Here is a 27,939-nt window from a genome sequence, read left to right on the forward strand (position 1 = left end):
TGAAATGACAATATAAACATTTATTTCATGTACACACTCAGAAGGAATCATTGGGAAGAAAACAATATTTTCAATCACCTATAGAAAAATACCTTTGATGCACCATAGTCACTCGACACCTGTACATATGTTAAGTAGCAAAAGAATATCATATAGCGCATTGTGAGCCTCGTATAAAACAAAATAGTGTGAGCGTGCAATCATAACATATATATAGGTGCGAAAAAAGTGTCACAAAACATATATTCTGTGATTTATTGGCATATTTATATAATAATCTGTGCAAAAAATAACTGTGATAATATTTTTTTTCCATTTCATCTTTAAGATTATAGAAGAGATAATAAGCATGGTGTGCAAATTCGAAAATTAAAATAGTATCTGGCCTCTGTGATGATAATGCGTGTCAGGAAAAAGAAAACAGCAGATGAGTCTTTGGAGGGAAATTATCTTCTCTCATATTTGGCTTTGTGTGTAAAAATCAAGTAAGCTGACGTCAGGGTCTGATGCTGCATCAACACATTAAACCAGATCTCGAACAGTGAAACGTCCTTTCAGCCGAAGAGTCAGTCCAGGCTTTTGAAGCCACATGTTTTCCACAGTGTTTGAACATGGAGCGCGCTCATCCTTCCAGCACCTCGGTTAAAGAACGAGTGAGAGATCAGTTCTTCAGGCAGCTTTTGCCAAGCTGTCGCACCCTGGCTTCATGTGGGTGATCACGAAGTAACACTTGTTTCAGGATGTGGTGGTTGGCAGCCAGTCTGGCCGTTCCTCCACGACTCCATGATAAGAGGCGAGTCCAAGAACAAACAGGAAGTTCTTCCAGTACAAAAAAAAAAAAAAAAAAGACTTATTCTTCTTTACCTGTTGGTTCACTTTTGGAAATCTGACATATTTGTTTTGCTTTTGACATCTTGAAGTGATTATTGTTGACATTCCGCAGCCTCTTGCTGTAATGACGACATCAGATGAGATCAGACGGTTGGTGCTGGTGAACCCGAAGCCTGAAGGTTTTCCAGCACTGAGATGATGACGACCCGTGCTGTCTGCTGAGGTGTAGGGCGGAGCGCTCCCTCGGAGGGCTGCGGCCCGAGATGGCTGTGAGCTGAAGGACACGCACACACACACACACACAAGTCAAATGGTGTCTGCTTGCCCTTTGTTAAAAATAGAAACTATACTGTCAGGTTTGACTTTTATATCTTCAGAAGGGTGGATATTAGTGGGCACGTATTTTCAGAATAGGTAATAATGTGAGGTTGTTCATCATTTACTAGGAGTTTGTTTACAGACTATGGACACATGGTATTGGTAAAAAAAAAAAAAAAAAAAACATTGGTAAAGTCAGTATGCATGATATGGAACTTTGAATGCACAACATCATGAATACTATAAATTAGAAAAATAGATATATATTATGAAAAGTAAATACTTGATTTCAAAATGTTCAAACATATTTGTACCTTTGCTGTTAAAAGGCTGACAGTCAGAGGTTTTCTGTCCGGTCTGAAGTCCTGTACACGACGTAGACGCCTTCTGAAATGAGACCGTTGGAGCCCAGAGTCTGGACACTGATGCGTACAGGGACACTGAGGTTCAGGTTCTCCAAAACACACTGTGAAGTTGGGGAGAGGGAAAAAAAAAGTGTAATGCATAAACTGCTGCTATCAAGTTCAATATGTTTTACAGCTGCTGCAGCTGCAGCTGAATAGATACCTTTGTGCACGCGGAGCTCATGACAGATTTGTGGAAATCCCCATCGACAAAAATCTGAAAAATGACAGAAACCTATCAGGAACGTCTATTTTGTATCCTCCGAGGTCAACATACAAGCATCATCCTTCCGAGAGCTCTGATTGGTCAGCCCTACCCTGTATCCATACACGAATGTGCCGTTACTGCAGCCCAGCTCGTCTAGCGGAGGCCTCTCCCAGCCAATCATCAGGCTGCTCTGTCCCACAGTCCTCAGAACCTCTACAGAACAAACTTCAGCAGGACCTTCTGGAGACAAATAAAATTTCATGTGCATTATAAAACTGCAATAGTCTGTGAAATCTAAAATTATTCTAACACTTGCATGTTTGTGTTTTACCTGGCTTGGGCCTAGAGTTCTTGGTCGGCTGTGCAGCACCGGTGGAATTTTCCTCGGACTTCTCCAGACTGGAGTTTACAGGAAATGCAAGCCCATCATAAGCAGGGGCAGCACCATTGATTTTAGAGGCCATGTTGAATTTATTAGTCTCCAGAGCGGCTGACATCCATGGGGGGGCTGCGTCTGAGGCAGCGGTTTTGGATTTTGCGTCGGAGCATTTTAAAAGATCCGACTCGGAAGTGGCAGTGGTCGGGTCAGTGGGCTCGTTGTGGGATCTATCAGGGGCGGAGGCGTGTTTCTTTGCCAGTTGCGGGAATGTTGTTGTATCAGCACCAGAGCTGGAGGTAGATTCAGCCTCGCCCTGCGGTTTGTCTGGCGCTGTGGCGGCAGGAGGAGGACGAAGAGGAGGAGGAGGAGGAAGAGTGGATTTTGTAGATTTAGACGCAGCGCTTGGCTTGAGATTGTTCTGCAGCAAACTGGGGGGACTGAACCCAAGACTGGCGGCTCTGGAGGTGATGGTGTTAAAAAGCGTTGGCGACTTTGCGCCAACAGCTGCTGCCGCCGCCGAGGTGCTCTTCACTGGGCCGAGAGCAGCGGCTGCTGGGAAGGAGCCAGCGCGTCTCACAGCGAAGCTCTGCGCCGCATCTGCTAAAATTGAAAAAGACAGATTTCTCCTGGGTTCCTGATTTCTTCCTCTGCTCCCCGAAGTCTAAAAAAACAAGAAAATCATCAAGTCTTTGTCATTTTATATCCACTAAGTGCCTGCTAGCTCAATATTCCAAAGGTTTCACAGCCGTAAGTACCTGATAAGTGTTTGCAAAAGTCTTTTGCAGTTGCTCGTGCAGGTTCAGGATCTTCTCTGGGCTGCTCAGCCTCCTCCGTGGACAGGCTCGAGCAGGAGCAGGACTCGGACTCGGCGAGGGCCTGGGTGAGCTCTTCACTTCTGAGATGGACTTCCCATCATCATGCACTTGACGCGGCCTGAATGTCTTGTTTCCGCTGACTGATTCTAGTGGTGCAACAGCTGAGGGCAAGAGCTGTGAGGGAACAGAGAGAAGGAGATCAACGGAGAACGGGGGTGTTTAGATGTGGTTGAAATGTTCCATCACAGCCACTAAACACAAACGCACTGGGATTTCCTCACCTGCTCTGTGTTCAATCCCTCATTTAGCACCGGAGGAGCAGGTGACTGCGCGTTAAGGCCTCTGGCGCTCTCTGGCGCGGGTGAAGCTGCGACAGGTGAGCTGAGATCCATCACCGCCGCTCCCTCCTCCTCACTGAGGTCTTTGTTATTTTTTGCAGGCTCTGCATCGTTAAAAGGTGATTGTTTTTCACTCTCCGCATCTCCACATTCCCCTCTAGGCCGAGCCTTAAATGCATTTTGGTCCCGCTGTGCTATGAGCATGGAGAACGTCTGGTGGCAGGGTTTTGAGAAGAGCTCCGGCCTGCCGTCCCGCTTCTGCTTCCCTGGAGAGAAGGCAGCGGTGTAGTCCTGCAAGGTGGTGTCGGTGAGCAGCTGCTGCGCCTGCTGCGCCAGCGAAGGTTCCTCGCAGCCTCGTCGGTGCATCAACGCCGTCATCTGAGCCAGCAGACTGTTCCTCTCCTGGCACTTCACCACCAGGCAAGACAGCTTGGCCTGTTTTTTGTTTTTTTTTCAAGACAAAAAGTCCCTCTGTCAAATCTGAGCACTGACAGAGTGCACAAGCTGCTTCTGTTGAGGTTGATTAACATGCAGTGGTGGAGAGATTTTTTTTTAAATGCCTACAACCTTCAGTGGAGCAGTATCCAGGTCATTCTGGCTTCTCATTTTCTGGAGTGCATCATACTACAATGGAAATGTTAAAAAAAAAAAAAAAGATAGGACATAAACATGGGTTCAGGTGCAAACATGCAACCCAACAACTGGTTGTTGCCTCACCTTCGTTTTGAGGTCGCTGTACCGGGCCTTCAGTGAAATAAGAGAGTCTGCGTCCTCTTTGGTGCTCGGCCCTCGTTTCAGAGAGATGTACTCCGAGTTGAGTTCTTCTAGTGCCACCGTCTGTCAGGTTACACACACACACACAACAGAGGTACAATAAATTCAGTTTAGTAGTTCAGTTCAAAGTAGTTGAATTGATTTAAATGAAAAGCGAGGTGTCTCTACCTTGGCTTTGAGCTGTGCTGCAATGATCTCGTATTGCTCTTCAACCTGCGTCTTCAACGACACAATGTCCCCCTTCTCACTCAGAAGGTTGGTCAGTTTGCCGCGGAGCTCCCTCACCTTCAGACGAGACCCAAAGAGACCAAGTTGGCGAAAAATAGCGCTTTTGCTCGGCTCTCCCGCGTGTGAATCCGTCAAGCGTGAATGACCCAACTACCTGGTTTGCGAGGCTTTTGTTTTCAATGGTGGTTTCCTCCACCTGATTGGCGACATCTGCCAGCCTGGTCGCCTCGGCGGCTGTGAGGTCCGCCTTCCTCTCCGCCTCCACTCCCACGGCCTCCAAGTGGTTCAGGTCCCGCTGGAGCCTTTTGTTCTGAATATTCATCATTAGAATAAATTTTAAAAAATTAATAAATAAGACAAGGGAAAACAAGGTAAAATGTATCTATTAACCCATTATTATTTTGTAACCTAATGTAGTTGCAGGAGCAGTAAATCCAAACTAAAACCTTTATCATCACAAATCATAGATAGATAGATAGATAGATGGATAGATGGATAGATACTTTAATTATCCTCAATTGTTATCTCCAGCAGCTCATATAAAACACATAAAAACATCATCACATGTATGCATCACTCACCTCTTCACGGCTCTCAGCCAGTGCATCCTGTGACCTCTTCAGTTCTGATCCCAACGTCTCCATCTCCCTCATCAGGCAACTTTCACTCTGTTTATTTGCATTGACATGATTTCATATCAGTACATAGCATTTCCAGCTAATGGAACTATTGCTGCAGTTAATATGTATTCTCTAATACCTGCACAATGTTTGTTTGGCCTCTTGGTGTCGTGTCTCCTTCTTTTCTGCTCTCTTCCTCTGTGGTGACGCCACTGCCTGGATGCTCTCGGCTGCTGCCTCCCTGCCTTTGCTCCTGACGCAGGCCAATCTGCTCCTGTTTCAAACGACTCACCGCTAGTTCGAGTCTTTCTTTGTCTTCTCGTAAAGTGCTAATTAATTTCATCAACTCGTCAAGGTCACCCTGTAAAGTGCGGGACGATTGTTCGCTCTTCGCTTTCTCCAGACACTTGAGGGAATCAGTGTGTTTTTCCTCCTCCTGTTTCAAGGAGAGCACTTGGTGGTTTAATTGGTCCCTCTCCGCCTGTAAACTTTGTCCTGAGTGCATCATTTGATCTCTCTCATCCTTTAAGTTTGCTATGGAATATAAGAGCTCTTCTTTTTCCGTTTTGAGGCCAATTAAATCCTTTGCTAGCTCTTCTCTCTCCTCTGCCAGGCCACGTGCGCACCCCGTGCGCTGCTCCCTCTCGTCCCTCAGCTGGCGGACCTCCTTGGCGAGCTGCTCCTGCTGCCGCCTGAGGCCCTCCAGGTGCCGGGAGACGTCGTCCTTCTCCACCTTCAGCGCCCACACCGCCCGAGTCAGCTGCTGCTTCACTTCCGTCTGCGTCCGCACCGAGAGACTCACGTCTTGCTGCTGCTCTCGGAGGGAAGCCACAGCGACCGACAGCTCGTCTCGCTCGGATCTGAGGCTCTGAATGGATCTGGTCAGCGTGTCCACCTGAGGAGTGTTTTGAAGGCTCCTCTGCGATGGATCACAGGGATTGTCTGCAGTAGATCTGTTTAATTGTTCACTCGCAATCAAATGTGTGTTTTCTTCTTTTTGCACTTCTTTTTCTGAACTACCCGCTTCATCCTGCTGGCTGCGCCCTCGAGACCCCTCTGCCCCTGGAGCTGTAGTTTCGCCTTGTGCTTCGGACGCACGCTGTTCCTGTGACTCATCCCACCGCTGTCTAACCTCGGCCACCTCTTCCTGCAGCTCCATGATGGTGTTAAGATCATCCTCCGTCTTCTTTGTGAGCTCTGTGATCAAACTCGCCTGTTCCTCACCCTCCTGCGCCAGCCGGTCTCCAGCCGCCCGCAACTCGGAGATGTGCTCACTCAGCTGCGCTTCCTCCTTCTTCATCTCCTCCTCCCTGACCTTGATGTGAGTCAGAAGCTCCTGGATGCGGCTGGCCAGGGCCCCGTTCTCCCGATTCAGGGCCTGGATGAGCTCATCCTAGGGGAGAGCAGAAACAGCAGAGTTATCTTTGGCTCCGCTGGTGGGTAACAGTTTACGAACCTGAGTATACAAAGGGAACGTGATGAGTGACAGAAAGGGAGGTTTATTTTAACAGCACAAAAAACATTGAGAGACATTCCAGCCGGTGTGACATGCCTTCGGAGGAGCCTGCTCAGTCTCACTTTCTTGCTCTTCTGCCTCCTCCGTGAGCTGTGAGGGAAGCTGCTGCAGCTGTGCTTCATCTCCCGGAACGTCGCGTTGTCCTTGAAGTGCTTCGGCGGAACCAACATCCCCGAAGCCCAAGCTTCTGTAGGCTTCCCTCAAGGCATCCGATTCCTCGCTGGGGATCTCCTCCATGTTCGGGATCGTCCCTGGGCACCAAGTATCCGGTTTGAAGTCATCTAGAATCTCTGCAGTCAGGGGGACTGGCTGCCGGGGGGTGCAGTTGGCATTGGAATCGTCGTGCTGGAAGAGGTTAAATGGATCGTTTCTGAGGGATTTGCCAGATAAGAAACTGCCTTTATTCTATGTGCGCTCTGCTGCCACCTGCTGGTCAAACGGAAGGACTGCAGAGTACACGTCTATTCTCCATACATACATAGTGGAGGTTGGACTATATGAATAAGAATTTTAAAAAGATATTATTAATCCAACTTTATTGACACAATATCAGTAACAACGAACCTCTCCTGAGCTCCACCACGAGGTGTGTCCAGAGTCAGCGGTGGACGACGGGCCAACAGTGGCTATGCAGCTGCTCATCTTGGATGCCCCTCCAATCATCAGCTGGAGTCGGTGGTTTTCCTCCCTCAGTTCTTCAACCTCCTCCATCAGGGAGCATTCGGAGAGTTCCAGCCGCTTGACTTGCGCCTCCATCTCCTCCGCCTTGCAGCCCAAGTGGCGACTCTTCTCCTGAGCGTCCTGGAGCTGCTCCATCAGCCTCCTTTGTTCTGTGAGGCCAACTTCTTCCCTCTCCAGTAGCACCCTGAGGTCCTCCTGCAGGCTCAGGATAAAGTCTTGCAGCCGGGACTCATTTGAGTTTGGTCTTGTTTCTTTAGTTCTTTCTCCTTGTTCTGGGATTTCGACGACTCCCTGAACAGCCTCCTGGCTTCCTTTTCTTTCATTTCCCACAATTGGCTGCCACTGTTTCCATGCGTCCTCCTTCTTCTCTTCTTCTCCTTCACCCTCTCCTCTCAAAGAGGGCAGCCTCTCTTGATCTCCCAACAGAGTTCCAGACCCAGCAGCAGTGATTCTGACTGCACAGTGTGCCGCCCGACCAGTGGCCGCGCTCACTGCCATGTCCAGCAGCTGCTTCTCCAAAGTGTAGATCCGGTTCTGCAGGCTCTGCTCTTTGTCCCGGGACAGGTGGAGCTTGTGTTGGAGCTGGGCTTTAAAGTTCTCAAAGTACTGGGACTGGCGACTCATCTCACCTTCTTTGGCCTTCAGCTGACACTGACAGCGCTGCAGTCTGTCCCTCCAGACTCTTTCACCTCGCTCCTTCTCCCGGGTCTGACCAGGGAGGAGAGAGAAACACAGAAAAGATATTTGAAATTTAAATATTTTCTGTGTGATAGTGGCATTTGTGAAAGATTTTACTATTCCCCTAATCCTAAGGTAGTAGAAATATAGAAAATTGCGTTTTCTTCACCAAACTATGATGGACTATGAAAGATAATTAACTACAAAATAGTTGGTGATAACGAGCACTGCTAATGATTTGAGTTTGAATTCTTATTGAGAAAAACTATTTTAAGAGTAAACTAGCTCGGCTTGGAAAAGAAACTGCAAGAATTATAACTTTGTTTTTAAAAACAGATAGAAAACAGAGGCTGTTACCATTGTTCTGACCTCCTCTCTGAGCATATAGAGTCTCTGGTCCAGCCTCTGGGAGTGCTGCATGCTGTGAAGGTTGGAGTTGGTGTTTCCACACACGGCTCGTCTCTGGACTCCACTTCCCTCTTTGCTGAATTCCAAGACACAACAAAGACACGCCCACAAAAAGATGCAGGGCTTTTAAAGCTCACGCAAAACTAGAAAATAAATTATTTAAATTATAACAATAACATAGAATTGAAAATTGGAGCAAAGACTAATTCCTGAGGAGGCATTAACAGCATGCTCTCAAGTGTGCAGTGCAGGCAGGTGTGTGTGATACGCGATATCACCTTGGCCAAAAGTGAGCGTATAGCAGCAGGTGTGTGTGTGTGTGTGTGTGTGTGTGTCTGTGTGTGTGTCTGTGTGTCTGTGCGTTACAGGATCCTCCCACATCACATCTCTCACCTGTTCTCTAGCTGGTTGTACAACCTGGGGCTCCAAACTTCATTATGGTCCAGGGCAACAGGTCCAAATCAGTTTCATGTGACTCTGTAGCTGCTCACCCATTGGTCAGTCATCACTCACATGGTTAATACCTACAGGGCCAGAGTTAACATGCACAGTTTACAGAGAATCTTTACGATTTTTTTTTTACCATACAATTTTTTTGTTTGTTGCTGCCATCTTGTAGAAACATCCACTGAGAAAGACAGAGAGACATGCAAAGTGATATATGCACAAAAAAACACTATACAGTCATTTATAATTCACTATGTCAACAGCTTGGTAGCAAGTTGTTGAGCGCTGGTGTTTCTCAGGTTACCCTCCCCCCAAAACCATCCGGTTCATTTCAGCACCTTCTTCCACATGCTAATTCATTCATTAAAAAAAAAAAAAAAAAGTCCCGAAACTGTTTTGTTTTTTTTAAAGAAAAGAATAACATTAAAACTGAATCTAATGAGTAAGTGAATAACATGTTTGGCTAAACGTATGCAGATGCAGGCATGAGTGCACTGGTCCATTGTCAACATATCGCCATCACAGAGGAGCACATCCTCAAAAAAAAAATTGTTTTGCATTACCTTTCAGTTCCAGTGCTTGTTTCTCTGAGCGTCTCCTCCACAAAACCAAACAGCACCGTTGTCCTCTTGGAAGCACATGAGACGTTGCCAAACTCCCACCACGTCCAGTTGGCTCCTCCACTCCTTCAGCCCGTCGCTCAGCCTGTGTTCCTTTGGCTTTCCTCACTTCCACTCTGTTTTTTTCACTAACTAACAAGGGACTCCTGTCGTTGCTGCTTATCTTCCTTTAATTAAACCTCTGATTCAGAGTTTGCTTTCAGTAAATCCAAGTTCGCCTCTCACAGAGGAGCTAAATTTTCCCTTCCAGGTCCGAGGACCGCAACACTGAACTATAATTAACATTTGTTTTAATTTATTCTCATGTATATCGCGTTATTGTCCTTTAATCTCCCAATATGTTTGCATTCCAGATAAGGGTCTTCAGTAAAAGTGCATGTTTATCAAAAAAGGCCATAGGTTTTTCATTAACTGTCTACAAAAAGCATAAAAAACAATTAGATCTTCTTTCGTCCTTGCTCTCCTCCACAGCACCTTCGTACCTGCAGGAAAGGAGACACATTTTCCATCCTCAATTTGTTCTATTTATATTTTAGTTTGTTGAAGGCTGTTGTGCATCTGACAAGTAAAATTACCTGATGTTGGTCCGCGGTCACTTTTATTAAGGCCAAAGAATAAATGCTAAAGAGAAAAACAAAAAGAGGAACAAAAACTAAAGGAGCGGCAGGGGTTTGAACAACATGGAAAAAGAGAGAAGAAGAAGAAAGAGAGCATCAGGGAGTTAGTCAGACAAGACAGAGCATCATGAATTACAATAGTGTAAACTTCCTCCTATTCTATTAACCTCCAGTTCAACTTTTCTCAACCTAAGACGGCAAATGTTTTCTCTGGGTACCTTTTCCTCAATTTCCTTTATTTGTCTCTTTTGCAAGTCAATCCTGTCCTCCAGGTCTCTGATTCTCTGCAAGGCAAAGAAAAACACAGTTAGCGCAACCCGCGAAACGTGTTGAGAGTCAAAGTACGTCCATAACCCAAATCAGTCAAGAAAACTGCGGTGCGACAGTTAATGTGACTGTGGTCCAACAGTTCATTTATTTGCTCCACGTGCTAAGCCTTTTTCTCATCGTGCTGCCTGTCTCCATGGTAGCTGTGTTGGGTAAGAAGGAGCTGCTATGGCAACTCAAGGGCAGATTTAGCAGCGAGAGTGAAAGGAGCGCAACTTTCTCAATATTGGAGCCTTTCGAAAGCTGAGCCGCTTATTCACAAGACAGTTGCGTAACCTTTGTTTTCTTGTTGGACAAGAAAAATGTTTCATCCGTTTCTTGGTTACAGGGGTGTGTGTGTGTTTGTGAGTGTGTGTGTGTTCAGACAGCAAAAAGTATTTAATTAAACTTTAATATAAATTACGGCAGATAAATAGACTAAAAACTAAAGACAGAGAAGCCCTACCTATAAATAAATGAGTAATTTACCCTCTGGTCAAACATGAATAAACAATTTTGGTTAATCAAAATTGTTTTGCAAAGTACTGAAAAAAATTGTGTTCACAAATGTCACCTGATATAGGAGAAACTTCTACTACACTCGGACGTATGAATACAAGGTATGACAAATGTTTTACTGGAAACTTAGCAGGAAGGCTGTACTAGAAATTGATGAATGAAACATCATAATTTGTTTGGTGCAGTGAGAAAGTCAAACTGTTTGCGAGTAACAACAATGGAGATGAAGGTTGATGTTTACATTTAACATAAACTGCAAGGTGGATGTTTAACTGGTGGGAGGGCTGCAGGGGGGAAAGGAACACAGAGGAGGGAGGTGGTGGGAGTGTGAGGGGGCGGCTCAGGATCACTGTGATGCAGACACACACACACACACACACACACTCACACACACACACTCTTAAGCTCTCTTTAACTCTCTACCACTCGAACACATGTGCACTGACAGAGAAACAGGTTGCACACACAGGGATACTGCATCTTTTTTTTTTCTTTTTTTTTTACTAAAGGCACCAGAGAGGTCTGGGGGGGGTGGGAATCTCAGACGGGGACCGGGGGCTTAAAGACTGACGAGGGTAGGACTCGGTGACCTGACTTCGGGTTGGTGTCAAGCCTTACCTGCTGGGCCTGCTGCAGGAGCTCCATTCGCTCATGTAAGATCTGACTGTCAAACTGCCGGCTCTGCCGGAGAATCTGCCGCCGCAGCTTGTCCACGGCAAGCCTCAGCTCCTCCCTCTGCCTGTCTGTCAGCGACTCGGCCACCGCTCGGCATGCCGGCTGCTCCTGCTGCAGAGCGCTATACAGCGTGGCCTCCAGCTCCTCGATCCTCTGCACAGCCAGCCGCACACACACACACACACACACACACAGAACACAAAAGACACACACACACACACACACACACACACACACACACACACGGATGTGCGCATGCACATGCACAGATACACGCAGGCATGTGCAGGTTCACAACAAACAGATACACATGTGCACAAACACACACACACACACACACACACACACACACACACACACACACACACACACACACACACACACACACACACACACACACACACACACACACACACACTGCTAAGTCCATGACAGATTGGAGAACATGGTTCCACTTCAGATTGCATTTTTCAGGCCTGATCTTCACATGGCAGTGTCATTAAATTAATCCAAAACAGAAATACAAACTATTTCCTGTTGCCATGTGAGCACCAATTTTTACACAGTATAAAGTGGGACCATCAAAATCAAATTGACATCAAATATGTATTCTTTTTAGAGAGCTGCCTAGATTGTGCCGGTTAATTATATTATACTATTTACGTTTGGGGACCATGGTCATAGTTTATACTTAGTTTAAAGTGACAGTGTATGCTTTCTACCTGAAACTTCCATTTTATGACAGCAACAATACACAGCATTAGTGTAAAATAATGGTAGTAAAGTAAAGTTGAAACAGCATCAGTGATCAGTGACTGGCCTCAGAAACGGGAAGTTTAGAACAATACCCAAGAAGCTCCACGCTCAGCCAATTCAGCAGCTCGTAGTTGCCTGAGTTCAAACTTCATTGGTAAAAGATGCAGTATCCCAACACAATGTCTCATATTTTAACCTTCACGGATCAAGTTTCATTACTGATGTGCAATGGGGGTTCTGAATGTTTGCGTGTCATGATGAAATGGCAAAGTAAGCGCCGCCTCGTACACAAACTTTGTGTAATGTCTCAATAAACTTCTGTCAAAGCAACAGGACAGTTTTGTATGAAGTGGGCAGGTTGTGTTGTCCAGGGCGTCGTACCATGTATGCCTGGTCCAAAGCCTGCTTCCTGTAGTCCAGTTCTTCCTCCAGGAAACCCTTCTGCTTGCTGAACAGCTCCTGCAACAGGAAGTGGTAAAAAGCCAATGCAGTTGTTACTGAAACAAACAGTACGTAGAATATAATATATCTAATAGACTCACACAATGTACGCCAGTTGTAATATTGTGTTTTGGAGTCAAGCCATTGAAACAGTTTTCTTGAGATTGTTCACCTTGTCGTTTTCCAGGTCGATCATCTTCTGCGTGAGAGCAGCTTCAGTGCTGTCGATCTGCTTTAACCACTGGTTAAAGACGTCAGGAGGGACAAGAGAGGACAGTTAATGCCTACTGTAGTGATGTAATACGCGCATTATTGCCATTATCCTAATGGGGATGGCTCCGTGTCATTGCCGATTTAGAGTAAAGGGTGTAGTGGCAATAAATGTCCACAGGGTGTCAGCAAAAACTGTCTGCGTTTACCTTTTCACAAAGTGAGATCACCGTCCCCGCCTGAATCACGGCGACCTGCTCCTCATTTCTGAGATTCTACAAGTGGAGGGTGGAACAGAATTATATCGAGTTAAAATAATTAGGGGGGAAAAACAAAACAAAAAAAAAACAGCACGCGCATTGACTGAAATCTGTTCGGTCTTACTCCGTTGTCCCCGAGGATGTCCAGTTTCTTCATCAGCTCAGGAATTATCACATCCTGTCAAAATCGGACGACACAATGAGGCCAAAATGACTTATTTAAAATTCAAAATGTACGGAAAACATAAAATGCTGGGATGCAACCAGGCGTGTTACTACCTTCACTCCCTCCTGGCGGCAGTAGACCTGCAGTGCACTGCTGCTGTTTTCAGGGAAGGCAGACATGTGGAGATTGAGGGCCGGAGATCTGCGCTCGCGCTCCTGAAGAAAACATGCAGCGTTAAAACACAGACACGTGAACCTGTTTGAGGGGTCAGAACATCTCTGGAACATCTTTACACTTGTGAAGGTGTGTTGGCAGACACTGAATGTGCATGACGGTGAAGAGGGAGGGAATGAGGGATTTACTTACATCACACTGAAAACATGGTCAGGATCTGCTACATTGAGGAAGGTGGAGAAAATCATAGATTTAAATGGGAAACAAAAAGAAAAAACTAGAGGGGTTTTTGAAAACACATTCTGAGGCTGAAAGCCAGGAATGTTTCTAGGAAGAGGAGCAACACTATGTTGGTGTAGAACATTAAAAATGTAGTGCAACATGTTTTTAAACCTCCACCTTTTACTGTAGTCGTTAAAGGGTGTATTTACTCACATAAACAAAAGAGATATTAAAAAAAAAAAAAAGAATACCCACAACAAATGAGATGTGCACCTTTCCGTGGATATACATGTTCAATTTATGGAAAATGTAAATAAAATGCCAGACAGACACACAAAATGGGAGACGAAATGAACAGAAATGGAACATTGGGGTGAACTTAAATAAATGTTTATTCTGGTAAAATCATATATTTAACAAAACATAATTTCAGCAAACATATTCAAGTTAAGACAAGGTGGATGCACACAGCTGCCATACAGATACACATAGCTTGTGTGTTTGTGTTTCTGGAGGATGAGTCACTGTATGTAGGTCTTTCTTTTGGAACTGAAACTGTTGTTATCGCATCCAGGCGACAGCTTGATGTTGGTACATTCTCTTACTTCCAGTTCCAGGACCCTGAACTCCAGCAGCTCGTTCTGATCCCGAGCATCCTGAACTTCAGCCTGGAGCCGTGACTCAGCCTGCTGCAGGGTGCACATCTAAACACAAACACACACACACACACACACACACACACGCACACTTCTTTGTTAGACCAAGTCTACTGTTTCAATGTTTTACAATCTTGTGTTAATATTTGATGAAACTTTATCAACTGTGTCCTAGATAAGTCAAAGGCTGGTGCTGAATCCTTCCTCCCTTTTTTTTTGTTACTTTATTGCTTTATGGTGGTGCTATAAAATTGTGATTTAAAAGAAAAACTTGCTGAGCAAATAGCTTCAGCATAATATTGTATCAAATGAAGTATCACAAAGAGTTTGTCATCACATGTAGCTCGGTATTGAAAGTGAAGTTATATTATATCCTAACATAATCAAAAAAACATATTAGTGTTTCAGTGGGATATACCTTCTCATGAAGTTCCTGATTGGTCCTTAGTAAGAACTGCTTCTCCTCCACCCACTTTGAATCCTTTGAAACAATCAAACACAACATGAGCCAGCAACAACACAAAACCAAAGAGGAGAATGTGTGAATCTCAAATGCAAAAAGGTGCCATGAACACAGACAGACAAAAACAGATTGGAAGTAATGTTTTATTGACCAGTGAGAAGGAGCACCGGGAGACCACAGGCACTGAGAATATAAAGTCGAGGGAGCAACAGGAGGCAACATCAGGTGAAGAACAGGAGGCAAAACAAAATGCAGTTCATGCTGAATAACATCACAGCAGAATATACAACATGCAGAGAACATGCAGTGGAAAAACACCACAAGAGGTGAAGAAGTTTAACCTTTAGAATTCTTTATGTAATTATTAGTAAGAGTAAAATATCAGCACCCATTTAAGACTACAGTTTTGAGATGGCATACATGAATCAAAATGTTGTACAGTGAATCAGTGTATATTACTGTACATATGTCAGTACCTAAAGTCAAAATGTTATTTAAGGCATATATACGTCTACTCTCTTGAACATATATCCATTTATGAATGAACCTCTTCCACAGACAGTCTTGAGAGAACAGAAAAGACCCCAAAAGAAACAGAGGACCAGAGGGGGAAGGCAGAGCATGCAGGCACAGAGCTGCAACATCACACATGCAGGAAGTGACGTCACAGGATTCTGCGGAAGACCTGGTTGGCGCAGCGCCAGCCCAGGAAGAGAGCGGCCACAAACACATGCAGGAGGACCAGCGACAGCAGGACCAGGGAGCCCCTGTCAGAGTCTCTCGTCTTGGTTACCTGCCCCCTCTCAGCCAGGGCCTTCTCCAGGTCTGCCATTTTGGCCTGGCAGCTGCTGAGCTCCGCCTGCAGTTGCTCACGTGTCTAGCGGAGAAAGGATTAGCCATCAGGTGAGAGCATGAGAGAAGCTGCACAAAAGAAGCACAGGCTGAAAGCGAAAGAAATATGCAGCCTCAGAGAAAAGGCGGAGAAGGTAGCTTGAATCTGCCTGCTCGCTGCGCTGCCGTTAGTCTAAACTGCCATGGTGATACTTTAAGAGAGGTTCACAAACCCTGGCCTCCCGCTCAGCATCCAGAGAGCCTCCAGTCTGCTCCTGGAGGAGGGCGTAGGCTCGCTGCAGAGCCTGGTACTCCCTGGTCAACTGACGGAAACGCAGCTCTGACTCCTCGCGGGAAACAGTCTGCGAAAGACAAAAAGCAAAAGCAAAAGGACGTCAAAGGACATTAAAACACAGAGCAGTGTTGTATGTGTAAGCCTCCCTCTAAGTCTGTAAATTATGTTTCAATGCCTTATCTCTCCTTATTTCTACCCTTTGAGAGAACACTTGAAATGACTGTTGGAATGAAGTTAAGGGATTTCCTCACCTCTTCCAAGTCCTCTTCGGGAGTAGCAGGGGTGCGGTCAGTGAGGTCAGTGTTGTAGGAGGTCAGCGAGGAGGTCTCGGAGTCTATCGACTCCTCATCAAATCCAAAATATGTCTCCACAACATGCCTCTGCAGAGAGGGAACACGAGCAAAACGCTTTGTTGTTTGGTTGGATTTTTTTTTTTTTTTTTTTTTTTTAATTCGCAACAAAACACCGGATTTCAGAATTGTCTATCTGAAGTAATGAAGGGATAAAATCCACCACAGGTTTGTTCTGCCTCTCCCATTCTCCAACTTGAGAAAACCACAAACTGCCATTCTATCTCGCTCTTACATCAGGGAAAGTCAATTAGATCATTTCCTATCAGACTTGGCCGCTCTGTTTGTTTGTTTGCCTCACTGTTGCTAGTAAAGTCTGCAGAACCCCACGGCGCCACTCACCGTCATGTTTGTAAGTCATCTCTTGGCAACCGGAGAAGTAAAGGCAGACCATCGCGCAGAGGCAAATGAACGCGGAGAAGTAGAGGATGAGGAGGATGTACTCGGACATGTTGTCGTTACAATGAAAACATCATGCCCAATTTACAAAGACTCTCCTAAAAGTCCGGCCAATCAACTTGCTTGACGCTCACAACGGCAAAACGTCAAACTCAACTTCTGGTTCTGGTTAAAATCAAATCACTCCCGGCAGCTGTTTTCTCCGAGCTTATTAAAGCTTCAACTTCCAATTCCCCCCACGAAATGGCACAAATTTTCCAGATGGAGGTCCAAGAACAAAGGCTGCCGTGTTCGAGCCCACACGCGCCTCGCCAACGGTGACAAACTGGTTCCAGTGGTGGAGGTGGAAGAAAGTATCTGACGCAACCACACTGCCAGAAGCTCCTCCTCCTGGCAACGTGAGAAACTCCGAGATGCTCCCCGACGCACTGGCATCAACACACGCACTCGCACGCACGCCGCAACCACGGTAATTAGCTTGCGTCCACACATGGAGGCACACAAAGGAAAACAGACGACGGTGTGTGTGCATGCAGAGGAACAAGCAAAGCAATACGAAGAAAAACACTCCAGCGTCTGCGTGTGGCTCGATATGGGAAGTGTGTGTGTGCACCAAGCATGGCATTCAGGAACACTGCCATTATTGTCCCCTGAGACTAATTAATGAAAAAACAAAGAGAGACACGGCCATCAGCCGCGCTTCAGGATCAGTCAAGCACAGGTAGCCTTGTTACCCCCGCAGTGTGTTCAAGTCCCAGGTGGATACTTACTTTGGACAGCTTGAGAGGTTTCCTCCTGGTCTTTTTGCACATCACCAATCTGTCACGTTCCTATTGGGCAAACATAGAACAAATCAGAATCTTAAACGTTGTCAACCGTCCAGAATATTTATAACGTGCTTTTTAAAAGTCAAACCTGCGTGAGCTCATCGATGATGCCACGTTGCTCAGAAACCTGCAGCTTGAGGAATTCCACTTCCTGTTCCTCGTGGGCGTGACTCAGGTCTGTTAAAGAGCTTGGCCGCTTGAGCTGGGGCTGAGTGGATTGTTGCTGTGAGGGTGGCCGGACTGAAGCGGCTTTCTCCTTCTGTGAGGGAGACCATGCAGGAACTTATTCTGCTCTTTCGTCCAAATGATCTGCAGAGGCCTGTTTTTAAGTTCGACTTTCCAACAACGGAAACACAGAACCTCCTTTTTCTACAAGTTAAAGCTAAAATGCTATCTGTTTCATACAACAATTTTATTTAATCATGGTTTCTTTAAGCTTATTGGAGAAATACAACAAAGTCTGAGCGCTTCTGACCATCTCGGCGTTTTCCCGACTCAGGTTCTTCAGCTTCTCCTCCATCCGCTGCAGCGTCTGCAGGAGGTCGTCATTCTTCCTGGACAGCCTCTTGTTCTTCTCAAATATGGGCTTCATCTGGCTCTCGGCCTCTCGCACCCGCTTTAACTGCACGCAGGTCAAACACCGTGTATCAGTGCTGTGATTTTATGTTGCAGGGAGTGTAAAAAAGTGTCGGGCGGTTATGGGCGGTTATATTATCTATATTACCAGCTCATTGCGCTCGTCCGCCAGCAGCGCATTTCGGTCCTCCAGTTTCCTAATGACCGAGTGGAGCTCCGCGATCTTCAGCTGGAATCTCCTCAGGTCCCGCTCGTCCGTCTCCTGAGGAACGTGGGGTACAGGAGAAGAGGAGGAAAACAAAATCTAAAAAAAGGGGAGTACATGCAGGTAGGTGGCCAGGCAACGGAGGTGGACGGGGAAGAGGAATTGGAGGGATGAGATGCAATTTTACAACACAACCATGATAAATGCATGGACTGCTGATGATGCTTGGATATGAGAGACTTGGGTCATATTCCAATAGGATTGATGTTTCTTTATGAGAATAAACTAAGTCTAAAAGGTATCCACATGTTTTATTTACATCATAAACATGTAGAAAAGTGAGTATGAAAAAATGTATTTCTTTTAGATTGTTGGTGTCGCATCAAGAGTTTGAGCAATGATGCTGTTATAATTGCAATTCCATACAATAAGACAAGCCATCAAGAGATCATTGAGCAATGCAGTTTTACATACGTTTTAAGGTGTATTCATGTCTTAGCGTGGACAAATGTAAACACAGAATGTGTATTAATGAAGTCAAGATGAGGCAAAGTTGCATGTTTGGGTTGGTCACTGTGACGGGTACCTGGTGTACCTGGTTGCTGAGCACTTCCGAGTTGTCCCCAAGCCCAGGCACCACCTCTCTCTTGGGGCTGCCATGGTTGTGTCTCTCGGCCTCTCGCACGTGGCCCAGCTGCTCATCCAGGGCTTCCTTCTGGAGCTGCAGCTTCTGGGCGTAGCCGGCCTGCAGGCCCAGCTCCTTCTCCAAGGCAGACACCACCCGGTCCTTAGCCTTCAACTCATCCATCTGTGGAGGAAATAAAGAGAAAATCATTTTTGATTTAGAATAAAAAAAAACAATGAAAAGGATCCTGGTACATGTGTTTAAAAAAAAAAAAAGTACTTTAAATGCATCAGTGACGAGATATAAAACGTATTTTTCTTAATATGCCATGACCTTGTCATGGCACTTCATGCTCCCGTGGCAGACACTTATAGTGGGTGACAGTGTTTGAGCTTTTCAAACATGCTGTGGTGTTTCAACCGTGACTAATTCATGAAGCTGGTTCCTGTCCTGCACTTCAACAATGACCTCTGACAAAAGGGCCCCACTTGTACTTCTTTGTTTTTTCACTCCTCGACATTGGCATTTCCTGTTAGGCTTCACCATTGATCGGCCATATTTTCAGACCACTCAATTTTCAATAAGTCCATCCACATCCATCCATACATTTTCAATACCCACTTCTTCCTGAACTCAGGGTTGCTTGGTTTCTTGTGATAATATTACTAATTACTATTCTACAGTCTCAAATATTTAACAAAATCAAACTCATTGTTGTAAAATACATTTTCTATGATTAAAGTCGATTGTGACAGTCATTATTGATAGAGCTGAATCTCAAAGGCCTTAAGAATGATGACATGGTCATTTCAACATGGACCCCTTGTGTTTGTGACATAAAGTATTTTTCCTCACCACCCGCCGGATGTCTTTCTCGCAGTCCCGCTTGATGCGGTGCACCTCATCCTGGTGCTGTTGGTAGGCTGTGCGGAGATCGGCTGCTTTGGCTTTGTCCGCATGCTGAGCAGTTATCAGCGCCTCGTCAGCCTGCTTCCTGGCGAGCTTCTGCTCCTGGATCTGCAAGATCACACATGGGCAGATAAATCTTTACACACACACACATAAAGTGATTCTGCTTGACAAACATGCCTCCTTTAAAACCTGTGTGATGACAGATGCCCTACTGGCTGGAGCGGCCGGGATGAAACAATAGCTTGGCAACAGGCTTTTCCAGCCTGCTTCCTGTTTTTCAGCGGCAAACTCACAATAGGTCACTTATAAACCAAAGACACGGCACACACAAAACACAGGAACTTAAAGGTCAACATTCCACAATAAATTGCTTGCCTTCATCTCGGAAGATTAATCGCCTTCAGAAATGTTTTAAAATGTATTGATCGGTTCTGTGAGGTCATGATTAGGAACATTAAGATAAAATCAGAAGTGCAATGACAATATCATTATGGTAATGATTACTATTATTAGTGCTGTTGTTGACATTTGATGTGCAAGCACTCGGTGTGCTCCAGAGGCAGTGTGTTGCTGCACAGGGCCGAGTGCTGCTTCACGGGAGCCGTGGTGCGGAAACTGGGCCCGCGCCAGGTTGTGTTGCAGGTCACACATTCACGACCTCGATCACAGTCACCGAGTATTGCATCGCCACGCACACGCTGCAGCCTACCTCCTGCTGCAGCTTGAGTCTCTCCCCGTCGAAGGCCCTCCTGGCCTCCTCGCGGGCCTCTCCGAGCAGAGCGTTCCTCAGCTTGTCGGCCGCTCCGTCCCTCAGCGCCGTCACCAGGCCCTGGAGCCTCATCACCTCCGCGTCCCGGATCTTGATGGCCCGGGCCAGTTCCACTTCGTGCTGCCGCGCCAGGCCCTCGCGGACGGCCGCCACCTCGCGCAGCTTCTCCTCGTGGAGCTTGGCCCGCAGGTCGGTGATGGCGACGACATGCTTGTGCTGCTCGAGCTCGCGGGCCTGCCGCTGCTCCTGGAGCCGCTCGCGGAGCTTGCACAGCTGGGAGAGCAGCCAGACGTGTATGTCAACGCAGTCAACCTAGATTTATTCCCTTTTGTGTCCGCCTTCACCTCCTCCTCCTCACCTTTCCTCGCTCCTGCTGAAGCTCCACCTGAGCGTCCATCAGTTTGCCCCTCAGCTCCTCGTTGGTGGCCTGCACAGGTTCTGTCATCAGCTCGGGTTTCTCCGGCTTCCTCCCCTTCTTGAAGGGTGGGGCCGCAGCGGGTGTGGTTGATGACATGGCCCTCCGGCCACCGAATCAGGATCAGCACAGAGTGCCAGGTGGGCCTAGAAGGGAGGAGAGTCAATCCTCGCTCCTCTTTCTCCCTGCCAGCGTCGTCATCACGCCGTCGCCGAGGCTACATCATTCCTGGACGACGCCGATGGTTCCTATTAGGTGAACAGACAGACGAAAATAGGGTTTGTGTTGAAAATCCATGATTTCACTGCTGAAAACTATTATCAAGGGGTACGGGATGAGTTGCTGCACGGAAAAACAGACTATACTGGCTTCTGATGTGCTACTATTCTACAGTGTTCTCTCCAACAAATCCACCTGGGCAATTTATCATCCTCTTGTTCCCTGAGCTGTACTTTTAGGCTCAACGGTGCATGAGAACGTGCGAGACTGCAGTAATGGTCCCCTGCCTCTCATATTTCCTTTTCTTCGGCGCAGGATTGGCTCACCTAATGGACTCTGGCGCAGCAGCCGTCCTCTTAACCCCTGCTGGGCGGGAACAATGGTCTCATAATCGGCCTTATTCATCACTAAATCGCCTACTTTCTCCAAATGACAACACGTGTGAGTTTAAGAGAACGTTCAGAGATGTCTCAGGTTGTTCGGTCTCCTCAGACTAGAAGCCTGCCGGCCTCCCTAACTACCATTGGATTCTTTCACTTGTCTCAGTGACACAAACCTTTCAGTTAATTTTGCCTCAATCATAAAAGTAAACAGTTCAACGGATTCCAAGTTTGTTGTTAAACAAATTAGAACAAGGTGAATTAAGTCAACTGAAAGACTTGCATCCCTACTTTCAGAAGTGTCCTTGACAAACATTGGCAAAGGCGTTTTCACAAGACTGACCCTTCATGTCCTGAAAGAGGACGCCCCCCTAATCTTTTCCTAGAAATTAATTGTACCCTTGTAACCTCACAGGCTTCACTCTAACCATTGAATAAATAATGGCGAGAGAGCCGGCGCCAAAGAATTAAAGTCACACACACCTCCTTCATCTTTCTCAACATGCACGCCACGGAATGTTCATACGACGCACACAGATGCCTGAAATAGTAACCAAGGCAACCCTTTCTCTCGGAAGATCTACTGGCGAGGGACGCCGGGAAAGCAGGAATGGCGACGTGATGTGTGCAGTAGAACCGCATCATCCTCGGCGAGCGCACCAGCGCGCACACAACTGCATCTAGAGGGTGAACAAAAACATACTCGCACGCGTGACAACGTTATCTGGTCCGATCTGAGAGCCGAGGTCGACTGAGAGGCAGAAATGCACTGATGCTGGCAGGCAAGGAAGCTTTTTCACCGCACGCGCACAGACAGCCGGGCGGTGAGACGGCGGCGGGGACGGAAGAGTGAAGGAAAAGAGGATGAGGAGGAATAGGAGAGAGAGACAGGCAGAGCAGGGCAAAGAGCAGGAGCAGTAAAGAAAAAGGGGCTGAGCGGAGCTCTGCCGCACCATTTCTCGCTCGCGCTCCTCAACATTCTTTGACACGGCTCGTCCCACTACGCCCCCCTCCAACCTCCTCCACTCGCGGGCCCGGCGATGTTAAACAAGCCGAGGCAATCAGAGATCTCACTATCATCCACAGAGACGGCAAAAGACAGAGCATTCGCACACAGGGAGCATTGACACAAGTGAACACTCGACAAGTCTCAAATGGGGACGGATATAAACAACGTCGATACATTAAAGCTCGCAAGAGGAGACGCGCACTGATTCATGGCAGAACAAATACTGAACATAGCTGTAGTTTACATGCACAAATACTTTGCGTGTTCCTATACATTTCAAAATGATGGTGTGATGCAAACGACCTTTTCTTGCATCGTGTGTATCTATATATAGACTCTCATTTTAGCTAGTGTATTGATTGATAAAACGATATCGATAACGGGAAAAAGGTTAGATACACCATCAAGCCAGTTCCCACACACACACACTCCGAGCCATGTGTCCCCAAGCTGGCAGCAGGCGCCCAACACTGAGCCTTAATAGGAGGAGCTGGAACATTTTTATACGGGCCACCGGGAAACTAACACCAGCTTTTACGTGCACAAGAGCAAACCCTGCACAGGTCATGGAACTTAAATGACTCATTCCACCCCAAAATATAACACTTTCTAAGCATACAGCAACATTAAGGCCATGTATGAAGTCAAACCTTCAGGAGAATGATGGCCAGTGATGTGAAAGACAAAATGCTCAAAGTATCACTGTTTCATGAAACAGTATAACACATGTAATTTTTAAAAATATTTTAAAAATCCACAGACTTACTTGTAAACTTGCTCTTTTGAACTGCACAAAGTGTTGAGTAGTGAATAAAGTCAACAATTAAAATTAGCGCAACAGATTCCCGATTATTGCAACTAAAGTAGCAAAGTGCCAGCGTGCAAAAAAAAAAGAGTTCAGTACAAAGTAGAGATGTGAACTGCATCTAAGAGGTAATAAAGAAATTAGGCAGTCTGTAAGGAAATTATACAAGCACAAAATAATACCTCTAAAACAATAAACAGCCATTAAGACAATGTGTCCACACATACAGAAGGAAAAAATATGCTTTGAGCTGTAGGTTTAATGAAAAAGACTTGAGGCTGGTAAGTGGCTAATACTGGCTGATGATGAAACACTGATCCTTATTAAGCAGGCTCAGCATAGCGTAAGAAAACATGAAACACATCATTCTATTGGTTGTCAGGATAAGACCGAGCTTGTCTGGAAAAATCTGTTTTCTGTTTAGCCTGTAATGACCCTGATGAGGTCAGTATAAGTGGTCATGGGAAACAGATGGATGGACGATCCCTGCCAATACATAAACTTCAATATTGCATTATTACATTGATGATCATTTTTTTTTATTGGCTACTAATATTCTACTGTTATTATCACTATCATTCTATCAATCTACAAGCTAACTGGAAGATAGAGAGCTTCAGCTAGAAGTATGACAGTTGCTAACAGCTAGCTTTGCTAATTAGCGATCCATTTAGCTGAAGAACAGTTGAAGTACTAAATTCAGATTGAGAGGCCTCTTTCCAAAGACAGCCGGCCCACTGCACACAAACAGAAGTCCCCAAAGCTTTGAACAGCACCACACACACATACATACACACACACGGGCATGAGCAGGCAGCCGCTCATAGAACATTAACTACGATTCACTGAGACATGTAGGCCCAATAAATCCGCCCAGTAAAAGGTGCTGCAAATGGCAGTTCAAACAAAAACACTTGGCTCACTTCCCTGTCCGGTGAGGGCGTGGACCAATAAACAGATTCATCTGTTTATAGTAGAGGTTCTACCAAACCCCAGTGTCTACATGGACTGTGTCAGGACAGGTATGGCTGCAATCCAGACATCATTCCGCAGTCCATGCATGTGCACACTCTCGCAGGCAGAAGGACGATCATGTGCACACACACGCACACACACACACACACACACACACACACACACACACCGACAGCACAGAGCAGACACTCCAAAGACACTTTGAAGAAAAAATAAGCCAAGAGCAACACTGGCGAACAATATGACCTAAAAACTGTGATGCTAGAAGAATATCTCTGGGTTATTGACCCCAATGCCTACTCAACCCAAACAGACACAAAGGTCTCACTCCTCACTTAGCGTTTCAGCCACTCTCTATCTGTATCTGTCACACACACACACACACACACCCCTCATCAATATGCTGCTGCTTTTATACTCTGCGTTTAGACAATACTGCCAATATTAGGGTCACTTTGTGCAAGATTAACTGTTAGTCGTGTGCTAGTCTGCACATCTGTGATTCATCAGTTTATAATCGAGGTGCTGGGTAAATCAGCATGGATGTCGAATGCAACATCACCCCAACCCCCCACCCCAGACATGATAGTGTACTGGGTAATGTGATTTGCCTCGATTTGACTCTCTCTGACAAGACAGCACATCAGATAGCAGCAACAGTAGCGGGTGTCTCCATCAGGCCGGGGGAAGCATGCATACCCAGACACACACAGCACTGATATTTACCGTCTCATACAGTGTTGTGCTCATTAAGAATAGACAGTAAACTGCTCTTGTGCATCTTTCCAAATGCGTCAGAATGACGACAGAAGTAAGCGTGGTTACGACCGTAGGTTATTGAACACTACGCTGAGGAAATGAAGGCGTGGATGACATTATGAATGAAACATAAGTGAGAATGGTGGATGAAGGGGATTGGAGGGTAAGTACAAACACAGACTGGAGGGGGGGGAAAACAGTGATGTTAATAAGATTACAATGGAATGTCTGCATGCACAGTTGTCACACTTAGCCTTGAGTAGATTTACTGGTTAAGATCACGGTAACAACAGCAGCTATCTAAGTGATATTTACATTTTTATGGAATCCGTCTATCATTTCTCACCTCTGTATCAGATCAAAGTCAGATTACATTTTTTAGGCACCAAAAATATTGCAAAACATAACATATTTATTTATTTCCTGTGAATTTCTGGAGCAAAAAAAAATGTTTTGTCAGTTATTTGGGGTGAAAGGTGATACCTTTGAGGAAACTGACCAAAACCTGAATAGAAATTCTACCTGCCAACCCACTGTGGGCTTGCAGATCAGGACTATTACCATGACCATATGCAATGCAGTTTTTGAGGCAAGGGCTTGAAGGGCCTCATCAAACAGCCACAAATGTGCAGCACATGTTGGCTGTCCACCCTGGCACATTTACGAGCCTCTGGGGTCGCTTACTACTAAAGCAGCTGAGCTGTTCTGACAGAGTCCCCTGTCAGTAAACACAGCAATACTTTGCAGTTTTCCTCCCCGGTTTGGGGATGCATTGGGGATGCTGTGGGGATGTCCTTGTGCGATGTGGCCAGCCCTCTAATGAGCTGTCAAATGGTGTGGGATTGCATGGTTAGAGTGCTGCAGGAGGGGCGCGGGGAGCCAGGGGGGGCTTTTTTTTCACCTGCTGACAGACAGATCGACTGTCCGGCTTCAGAACCACACCCCACGGCGACAGGCAAGAGGCTGCTGCTGCTGCTGCCTCTCCCGCTGCTACTGCAGCAACAGCATCCTCCAGCCCCAGAGGTCGGGTGTCCTTGCCCACGCTAATCTGTTGATTATTTCGCTCGTAAACTGCCGTCATGTTGCATCCGCACCATGCAAGCCCTCAAGTCAATATTCCGTCATGACCACTAGCTAGGAAGGAGACGCGGGGAGGGTCCACCGGCAACGGCTCGGATGGAGCGTCGAGAGCTTGGTGTGAGAAGCTGAACATGCATCGCTTCCGTTTTGGGCAGAAGAGAGAACAGGTTGTCGATGCTGAAAATGAAATAACAAGAGAGCAAAAACTACACCGCTGTCTGGCTTCAGCGCGTGCAGCGCCCTCCGTCTCCCCTGATGCTAGCCAACTCACAGCGAGGCTACCGAACCGCTTCGTTAGGGAGGCGAGAGGAGAGCCGAGGGCGTCGAAGCTCGTGTCACTCAGCCCAGTGGGTCTATATGTCCGTCTGGAAATTGTCAGCGTTGACTCTCATTGAGAACGTCGAGCGGGTGTCGAGCTGACGTAGAAACGTACCTGCAGCCGGGAAGCGGAGAGATGTTGAAACGTCGCCGCCTTAAACGTTGCTTCACATCCAGGAAGGGAGGCTGAGCTTCGGCGGCGCTTGGGAGGGTGGGTGGGGGGAGCCGTGAGAACCAGTCTCCTCCAGCGACTAGGAAAAGATGAAGAGCCCCGGCAAACTGGAAGCCGCGTCCCTCTGCTCTACTCAGCCTCGGTCGTTACGCGCATTTTCCGGTAGTTTGAAACAGCGGCTCTGGTCGTGTTTCCGCTCACATTATCCCCCCCACCTGACTGGCGCTACGACCGAAATTCTGCTGCGGGCAAACGCCGCTCTCGCGCCGCACGTTGACACTTTGCTCCACGCACGCACGCACGCAAGCACACACACACACACACACACACACACACACACACACACACACACACACACACACACACACACACACACACACAATCGTGGTGCTCGCGGAGCGACGTCATTCGTTCCTATTCAATTTGTCGTGCTTAATTAAAAAATAAAAAATAAATGTAAGTAAAAGTATTGTTGTGCTTACGTTGGTTCTACTTCATAATTTTTTTAATTATGTATTATATGTCTACATTTTTTGCTTTGGTCGCCGGTGTCATGCCGAAATCTGCATGCATGTCGCGGGAGCGCGCACCGCCTTGGTTTCACTTGGTTTCAAAGACAGATCAGTAAAACACATCACCAAAATACTGTTATAGATATTGTTTTCTTTGTTGGTATCTAAACATTTAACACTCTGTCACAATATTAGGCACCTTAGCTGAACAATGTGAAATGCAGTGACATTTCTGAGGTCGACGTTTCAAACATGATCTGGCATAAAATAAAGCATATGCCGTCTCATCACTGCGTGTCTCTTTGTGTTTTGAAGTGTCCTTAGTGTTGGAATTAAGAAGTTAAGTAGGCCGGTGGGCGTCAAACTTTCTGTGTCCACTCAGAAGTGCACAAAACACTAGCCACAAACAGCTTTTCACGATAAAATACTTCCACTAAACAACAAGGGGTGCATGCATTTCTGCATGTATTTCTGCATGCATTGCATTCATAAGTGATTATGAGTCTGCCAAGAAAAGCATGCACCCCTAACTGGGCTTATGACTCACTAGACACAGAAAGTTTTATGCCTGCCTACCTACCTAATTATTTATTTCTACCATTAACAGTCAGTAAGGACCAAAGGCATCTCAAAGTGCTTTGCCCAAAGAGAAAACCTACTGATCTCTCCAGAGCAAGGATGATGTAACAAGTCAGGAAAAGCTAAAAACCTGGAGCAGACCCCGACTCTGGAGGGCGGCCATCTACTTTGACCGGTTGTGATGGAAAGGAATTACA

The 27,939-nt window shown here is 46.3% G+C and overlaps 2 protein-coding genes across 2 annotated transcripts; both read right to left on the reverse strand.

Annotated features, from left to right (window-relative positions):
* Nucleotides 1-9,236, reverse strand: LOC142901780 (uncharacterized). Its single transcript, XM_076046435.1, has 18 exons — nt 9,209-9,236; nt 8,592-8,722; nt 8,148-8,274; nt 6,996-7,820; nt 6,447-6,776; nt 5,055-6,308; nt 4,877-4,963; nt 4,450-4,605; nt 4,236-4,352; nt 4,011-4,130; nt 3,861-3,917; nt 3,237-3,728; nt 2,896-3,129; nt 2,093-2,801; nt 1,871-2,001; nt 1,717-1,770; nt 1,464-1,615; nt 1-1,105 (listed from the first exon to the last, which is right to left on the reverse strand). Exons 3-17 carry the CDS (start codon nt 8,208-8,210, stop codon nt 1,487-1,489), a joined length of 4,758 nt encoding a protein of 1,585 aa, XP_075902550.1. The 5' UTR covers nt 8,211-8,274; nt 8,592-8,722; nt 9,209-9,236; the 3' UTR covers nt 1-1,105; nt 1,464-1,486.
* On the reverse strand, nt 9,228-27,330 carry jakmip1 (janus kinase and microtubule interacting protein 1). The gene is made up of 23 exons (XM_076046436.1): nt 26,595-27,330; nt 20,878-21,182; nt 20,460-20,792; nt 19,694-19,855; nt 18,800-19,021; nt 18,157-18,270; nt 17,908-18,054; nt 17,521-17,691; nt 17,376-17,435; nt 16,108-16,236; nt 15,795-15,923; nt 15,524-15,607; nt 14,686-14,748; nt 14,217-14,315; nt 13,329-13,430; nt 13,174-13,227; nt 12,999-13,064; nt 12,752-12,820; nt 12,520-12,597; nt 11,326-11,535; nt 10,101-10,166; nt 9,841-9,886; nt 9,228-9,747 (listed from the first exon to the last, which is right to left on the reverse strand). The coding sequence occupies exons 2-23, from the start codon at nt 21,031-21,033 to the stop codon at nt 9,629-9,631; spliced, it is 2,679 nt and encodes an 892-aa protein (XP_075902551.1). The 5' UTR covers nt 21,034-21,182; nt 26,595-27,330; the 3' UTR covers nt 9,228-9,628.
* Between the last annotated feature and the right edge of the window lie 609 nt (nt 27,331-27,939).

Source organism: Nelusetta ayraudi, unplaced genomic scaffold (genome assembly GCF_046127955.1).
Source record: "Nelusetta ayraudi isolate G7.1 ecotype Tasmania unplaced genomic scaffold, CSIRO-AGI_Nayr_v1 ptg000090l, whole genome shotgun sequence".
In the NCBI taxonomy this organism is placed as follows: domain Eukaryota; kingdom Metazoa; phylum Chordata; class Actinopteri; order Tetraodontiformes; family Monacanthidae; genus Nelusetta; species Nelusetta ayraudi.

What these genes read in the sequence shown, in the direction of transcription:
- jakmip1 (XM_076046436.1), bottom strand. Translation starts at nt 21,033, where the DNA reads ATGTCATCAACCACACCCGCTGCGGCCCCACCCTTCAAGAAGGGGAGG. An exon ending in GCCGCCAGGAGGGAGTGAAG is followed by an intron (nt 13,228 to 13,328) that starts GTAGTAACACGC and finishes CGATTTTGACAG; the next exon opens with GATGTGATAATTCCTGAGCT. An exon ending in TGACCGCGGACCAACATCAG is followed by an intron (nt 9,748 to 9,840) that starts GTAATTTTACTT and finishes CCTTTCCTGCAG; the next exon opens with GTACGAAGGTGCTGTGGAGG.
- LOC142901780 (XM_076046435.1), bottom strand. Translation starts at nt 8,210, where the DNA reads ATGCAGCACTCCCAGAGGCTGGACCAGAGACTCTATATGCTCAGAGAG. An exon ending in TGGCTGAGAGCCGTGAAGAG is followed by an intron (nt 4,606 to 4,876) that starts GTGAGTGATGCA and finishes ATGAATATTCAG; the next exon opens with AACAAAAGGCTCCAGCGGGA. An exon ending in TGAGCTCCGCGTGCACAAAG is followed by an intron (nt 1,616 to 1,716) that starts GTATCTATTCAG and finishes CCAACTTCACAG; the next exon opens with TGTGTTTTGGAGAACCTGAA.